At 42.0% G+C, this 7,500-nt stretch overlaps 1 protein-coding gene across 1 annotated transcript in view; it reads left to right on the top strand.

The window, feature by feature from the left end:
- The window catches only part of tead1a (TEA domain family member 1a), a gene marked incomplete at its 5' end in the record, with an annotated part of 31,805 nt that overhangs the window by 10,294 nt on the left and 14,011 nt on the right, over positions 1 to 7,500 (top strand). The window contains 4 exons of the mRNA XM_083654902.1: positions 510 to 572; positions 5,515 to 5,646; positions 5,816 to 5,865; positions 6,779 to 6,840. Coding sequence (XP_083511028.1) covers positions 510 to 572; positions 5,515 to 5,646; positions 5,816 to 5,865; positions 6,779 to 6,840 — 307 coding nt within the window. The remainder of the gene's footprint in view (positions 1 to 509; positions 573 to 5,514; positions 5,647 to 5,815; positions 5,866 to 6,778; positions 6,841 to 7,500) is intronic.

Below are 7,500 nucleotides of genomic sequence, written 5' to 3'. Positions count from 1 at the left end.
GTGTGTGTGTGTGTGTGTGTATGTGTGTGTGTGTGTGTGTGTGTGTGTGTGTGTGTGTGTGTGTGTGTGTGTCTCTCCGCATGCACGCACGTGTGTGCCCTTCCAGTGTGGCAACACTCCTTTCATAACCATGGCAACTCACTGTTTGGTCCTTCCTCTACCCTCCTCCCCTCTCCTCTCCTCTCCTCTCCTCCCCTCCCCTCCCCTCTCCTCTCCTCTCCTCTCCTCCCCTCCCCTCCCCTCTCCTCTCCTCCCCTCCCCTCTCCTCCTCTCCCCTCTCCTCTCCTCTCCTCTCCTCCCCTCTCCCCTCTCCTCTCCTCCCCTCCCCTCTCCTCTCCTCCCCTCTCCTCCTCTCCCCTCTCCTCCCCTCTCCTCCTCTCCTCTCCTCCCCTCTCCTCCTCTCCTCTCCTCCCCTCTCCTCCTTTGCTCCTCTCCCCTCCCCTCCCCTCTCCTCCCCTCCCCTCTCCTCCCCTCCCCTCTCCTCTCCTCTCCTCCTCTCTCCTCTCTAGGTGTCCAGCCATATCCAGGTTTTAGCCAGAAGGAAATCCAGGGAGTTTCACTCTAAACTAAAGGTAAGCCTCGCCTAAGACATTCATATGGGGGTGTGATTAGAGATGGAGGTGCGGGCTATGTTAAAATAATAAGCCACAACGTTTTCATAACAGAAACTCAAACAGCATCAACAGAGAATTCAAGAAAATCGTCAGCAGAAATATTTACATTCTGTACAAGCGCAATGAGAATTCGGTGTCCCTCACATCCTTGTTGACTGTTGGGATGCCTGTCATGGCAATGCCTGTATCCTAGGTGTCTAGGCCTGTTTAGGTCTCCTCCTCTTCCCCCTCTCCCTGTTATCCCCTTTTATCCTTACATTTGTTCCCCCCCCTCTCTCTCTCTCTCTCTCTCCTCTTCCCTCCTTCCTCTCATACTCTCTCTACCCTCCCACTACATTCATCTCTTGCCTTCTTTGTAAAGCCGACAAAAGAGGGGCTTGTTGTGTGTGAAGAGCAGTCATAACAAAGCAAGAACATAAAACCTGCCAAGTGTGTTTCATCATAACAACGAATGCTAGATGCTTGATTAGAATTGATAATAAAGTCATGTCACCCAATATGCCAGAAAATCACTGAATCTTCAACTTATTTTGACTCTGTACCGACTAACAAACACACATTCTGTCATTTCTAAATAAAAAAGGGAGTAGTTGATATTCATCCGCCTGCTTGTATTAATTTGATGGAGAGGTAGCCATGTGCACTGTGCACTAATATAGAAAATTGAGGATGCGATACATTGAGATGCATCATGATGCATCGTGGAATCAAATCGAATCGTTGATGGGCGAATCTTAATCTTAATCTTCAAATGCGTCACATTTTGGGGGAGCTGCACGCCGGCAGTGTCGCTGGCCGTGGCGTAGCCCTACGGTGCGGCCGGCGAGGGCTTTGACGGCCGAGTATCAAATTGGCTTTAATGTGGAGAGATGCAGTATTCTTATGTTGTAATGCCAGTCAGTGCCTCTCCTAGGATGGGGAGGGATTCTATCAGTGTCAATCATTATTCTTTCTGTGAAGCCCTCTGAGACATGCTTGTGAATTAGGGCTATATAAATAAACTTGACTTGACTTGACTTGACATCATGAGTGAAGCTGCCAATCAGGGATTCCTCTCCCTGATTCAATTTGGTGTAGCTGCTTTGTGCATCTGCAGCTCAGAGTTTCATGTTGCATACAGTGGTTACATACAGTGTTACATACAGTGGTTACATACAGTGGTTACATACAGTGGTTACATACAGTGTTGCATACAGTGAGTGTTACATACATGTTACATACAGTGGTTACATACAGTGTTACATACAGTGTTACATACAGTGTTACATACAGTGTTGCATACAGTGGTTACATACAGTGTTACATACATGTTACATACAGTGTTACATACAGTGTTGCATACAGTGGTTACATACAGTGTTACATACATGTTACATACAGTGGTTACATACAGTGTTACATACAGTGTTACATACATGTTACATACAGTGTTACATACATGTTACATACAGTGTTACATACATGTTACATACAGTGTTACATACATGTTACATACAGTGTTACATACAGTGTTACATACATGTTACATACAGTGTTACATACATGTTACATACAGTGTTACATACATGTTACATACAGTGTTACATACAGTGGTTACATACATGTTACATACAGTGTTACATACATGTTACATACAGTGTTACATACATGTTACATACAGTGTTACATACAGTGTTACATACATGTTACATACAGTGTTACATACATGTTACATACAGTGTTACATACATGTTACATACAGTGTTACATACAGTGGTTACATACATGTTACATACAGTGTTACATACATGTTACATACAGTGTTACATACATGTTACATACAGTGTTACATACAGTGGTTACATACATGTTACATACATGTTACATACAGTGGTTACATACATGTTACATACAGTGTTGCATACAGTGGCACTGGTTACATACAGTGTTACATACATGTTACATACAGTGTTACATACAGTGGTTACATACATGTTACATACAGTGTTGCATACAGTGGTTACATACAGTGTTACATACATGTTACATACAGTGTTACATACATGTTACATACAGTGTTACATACAGTGGTTACATACATGTTACATACAGTGGTTACATACAGTGTTACATACATGTTACATACAGTGTTACATACAGTGGTTACATACAGTGTTACATACAGTGTTACATACAGTGTTACATACATGTTACATACAGTGGTTACATACAGTGAGTGTTACATACATGTTACATACATGTTACATACAGTGTTACATACAGTGGTTACATACATGTTACATACAGTGTTGCATACAGTGGTTACATACAGTGGTTACATACAGTGTTACATACAGTGTTGCATACAGTGGTTACATACAGTGTTACATACATGTTACATACAGTGGTTACATACATGTTACATACAGTGTTGCATACAGTGGCACTGGTTACATACAGTGTTACATACATGTTACATACAGTGTTACATACAGTGGTTACATACATGTTACATACAATGTTGCATACAGTGGTTACATACAGTGTTACATACAGTGGTTACATACATGTTACATACAGTGTTACATACATGTTACATACAGTGTTACATACATGTTACATACAGTGGTTACATACATGTTACATACAGTGTTACATACAGTGTTACATACATGTTACATACAGTGTTACATACAGTGGTTACATACAGTGGTTACATACATGTTACATACAGTGTTGCATACAGTGGTTACATACAGTGGTTACATACATGTTACACACAGTGTGAGCTGACAAGTTCAGACTTCTGCCTTCTACCAATATGCCAATAACTTCCCGCCTCGAGGCAGCAAAGGGCTTGCTATTCCTGCCCCTTCTCCCCCGCCGGTCGGTCAAGTTCACAACTCAGCACCTGTCACTCATCTTGACGAGCTGTCTACTTTGAAACAGCGTCTAGTCTCTGAGGTCAGGCCATGAAGACGCAGACAGCATAGGAGTGAACACAGAGTCACAGACAGAATGCTTTGTGGTTATTGACGAAGGCTAAACAGGATCACATTAGCCCTGCTTACGTGTGTTAGCCTGCTGGCCTGTTAGATTTGGAATTGATTTGAAGATTTTGCTGATGACTTGTGCAGCTCAGGCAGGTGGAGAGCTGTAATCTCTTATGAGCCGCGGTGGGATCTCTCAGCAGGAACCCCTGGCCTCCTGAGGTCCAGGCTAAACACTAAAGGTGACAGGCCTCTGGCTGTCAACACCATGCAGAGGCCTATTAAGGGCACTTTCTCACTGACAGGGTTTTATAGTTCCGTTTCTCAAAAACTCTGTTTCTCTAAAACGCTATATTTCTCATTCTCATTGGCTTATCCCGTCAGTGCTTTATTAAATTATATACAGTATTATATATCTATATTATAAATGTCTATATTATATATATCTATATACCATATCTATATACCATCTATTATATTAATCTATATTATAAATGTATAAATGTCTATATTATAAAGCACTTTGCAACCCTGGTTTGAAAAGTTCTACACAAAATATGCAAATACATGTTCTTCCTCTCTAAATACCACTACTACTAACCACAATCTTGCACTAGTAGTAGGGCTGGGTCGGTTTGAAAATTTTAAAACCGGTTCGATATTGCCGTCTAAACCGGATCGAACCGGTATACCGATTTTTTTTGTAATTAAAAAAAAAAATTTTTTTTTTTTTTTTTTTTTTTTTTTAAAGCAGGGCTCCCGAGTGTGGCCCATAACTGTCTGTAGTGCAACTTCAGTCCACCTGATAGCGATAATACACCTCTAAGCTGGTATTGTCAACCAGCAATGATACTGAATAAAAAGAAGCAGGACACCTGTGTAACAAACACACCCTGTATTTATTTCTCATAACTATTCAGCTCAACTTTTCTTCTAAACATCAAAATAATAAATGAAATAAGACTGCTGCCTATAGTGCAACTTGAGAAAAGGCTAATAAAAACACAAGCAGTGCAATCAGAATGGATTGGCTTACAGCTGAGCTGCCTTATAAACTTCAAAACTCACAAATTCACACAATATAGGGCCTAGGCATGGGTCGGTTTGAACATTTTGAAACCGGTTCGATATTCCCCCAAAAAACGTATCAAAGCGGCTGCAGTTGGTGGCGATAATGCACCTCTAAGCTGGTATGCTGCCAACCAGCACGAACACTGAATACAAATAAGCAGAACCTTTTAACTGTAACAACACACTGTTTTTATTTCTCATAACTATTCAGCTTAACTTTTCTTCAAACATCAACATAATAAACAAAATAAGACTTTTGCCTACTAGTGCAACTTGAGAAGAGGCTAATACGAACAATAGTGCAATCAGAATGGACTGGGGAAAAAAAAGAAAAAAAACTAAAAAAAAAAAAAAAAAATTTTTTTTTTTTTTTTTTTTAAGGTTTTTTCGGTTTGCACGTGATCAAACCGGTTTGGGCTCGTAAACCGAACCGAACCGGTAAAACCAGAAATCGACCCATGCCTAACTAGTAGCTGCTGTATATGAGCAGCTCCATAATGGCAGTTTCACACTTTGTGTAATCATAACTAGAAGGAAGAATGAGGAGGAGCCAATCTGGTCGCAACCAATCAGATCATTTTCCTGTGATGTTCTGTAGAATTTTGGATTCATTCCTCACGATAATTCAAAAGTTTTCTTCATTCCTGTTATGTCCTGCTTTTCTGATTACGCTATGCTGCTCTGATTACATTTGACATTACAGGGTTGACTTCTTGTAGGAGCAGACTATAAGGGAGGCTTACCTGCCTCCATGTCTGTGTGCATGGTATACGAGGATGACGGTGCTGTGTCTGTTATCTGCCTCCATGTCTGTGTGCATGGTATACCATGATGACGGTGCTGTGTCTGTTCCTGTGCAGGACCAGAGTGCCAAGGAGAAGGCTCTGCAGAGCATCTCCGCCATGTCCTCTGCTCAGATCGTCTCTGCCACGGCCATACACAGCAAGCTGCTGCCTGGACTAGTACGGGCCAGCTTCCCCGGCAACGCACAGGTGTGACACACACACACACACACACACACACACACACACACACACACACACACACACACACGCACACACACACACACACACACACAGTTACAGTGTATTTCATTTGTATTGTGCCAATGTATCGAGTCCAATGTACTAATATGAATGTGGGTGTGTGTGTCTTGTAAAGCTCTGGCAGGGCATGATTCCTGGAGGCCAGTCCAGCTCCAACACAGAAGAGTAAGTCACAGCGACCTTGCAGACCTCCACCTGATGACTGCTTCCCAGTTTTCAAGTGTGTCATTTCTTTTCTTTTTATTTGCCAAGGGGCAACCTCCACGGCGGCAAAAAGGAAGCCAATGCGGAAGTGCCTTAAACCTGCATTCTTTCTAATGGCCACCAGGGGGCGACTCCACTGCTGCAAAAAGAAGTCAAATTCTATAGAAGTCAAGTCAAGTTTATTTGTATAGCACATTTCATACACAGAGGCAATTCAAAGTGCTTCACATAAAATGGTTGACAGGAAAAGAAAAGAAAAGAAGAGAATAAAATGGACATTTAAAAGCATCACAACAAAACTTAAAAAAAAAAATATAAAAAGTGCATTAAGCAACAGGCGCAGCAGTTGCAGAAAGAGCTAAAAACTTATAGAGGACTCATTGGGTTTGCATAGTAGCTGTCAGCAGTTAAAAGCGACGGTAAACATAAAAGTCTTTAGTCTATTTTTAAAAGTAAGTAAGGTTGGGGCAGATCTGAGTCAATGTCACTTCAGTAAACACTTTCCTAATGAGTTGATGGTCTCAATTGCTAGTTTCAAGTCTTCTTCAATACAGCATCATGTTCATTTAGTAAATGATGGCCCCGTGTTGAGTCAGATAGTTTTAGGGCGTTATTGACAGGTCATCTGCCCAGTGATCATGCAGCTGGCCAATCACGGACCAATAGCAGCGGCGGTGTCTCTGTTTCTTTGTTTCTTGTTTATTGTGTGTGTGTGTGTGTGCGTGTGTGTGTGTGTGCAGTCCTGCTATTGACGATTCCTTGCTGTACAATATGGGTAGTATAACGTAGCTAATCCTACTCTGTCTCGTTGTCTCTCTCTCCCTCTTTGCTGCTCTTTCTCGCCATCTCTCTCTCTCGTCTCTCCCTCCCTCAGTATCAAGCCGTTCTCTCAGCAAGCCTACTCTGTGCAGACAGCAGGGACCACCACTATCTCAGGTGAGAGGGACCGCGGTACAATTACCTCCTTTCTCTGAAGCGAACAGACAGTCCCGTCTCCTGTCATTTAGGCCGCTGCTTCTCTGTGGGGGGGGGGGCGCTCGGCACACCGGTGCACCTCAATCTGAGCCCCAGGGTCTCCAGTGTGCCCGAGGTCTGTGCTTTTAAGAGGTCAAACCGAGAAGAAGAACGTATTGTGAGCTTGGAATCAGACTCTGTATATTCAGGATCTTTGAATGTGACTTTATGCTTGTGTGGTGTTGTTGGAACCAGTTGGGGTTACATCTTTAAAAAGAGAGATAACAGTAAGTCAAATGTTAGATACTCAGTATCTCAGAACCAGTGTTGGGGAAAGTTACTTTTGAAACTAACTAGTCCACTAACAAACCAGTGACTCTCTGTCATCTCGTCATCTTATTTCATACCATGCATAGCCATTTCAAATGAACCTGATATAAAATGCACTGAATAATTTGAGTAGTGCTCTCATACTCTGGATTTAGCATTTGTATCAGCAGCAGCTACTGTACCTGGTCAATCCTCCTGGTTAATATTTGTATCATAAGTAATGCATAACTTGATGTTATATGATTCACACTTCACAGTGTCTTACTCTCTCATGAAAATGTTGAGAACCAACCAGGGTAAATCAGCAGGGAG

The sequence above is a fragment of the Poromitra crassiceps genome (assembly GCF_964638095.1).
Source record: "Poromitra crassiceps genome assembly, chromosome: 18".
NCBI lineage: Eukaryota > Metazoa > Chordata > Actinopteri > Beryciformes > Melamphaidae > Poromitra > Poromitra crassiceps.
This window is presented reverse-complemented; position numbering and strand designations above follow the sequence as displayed.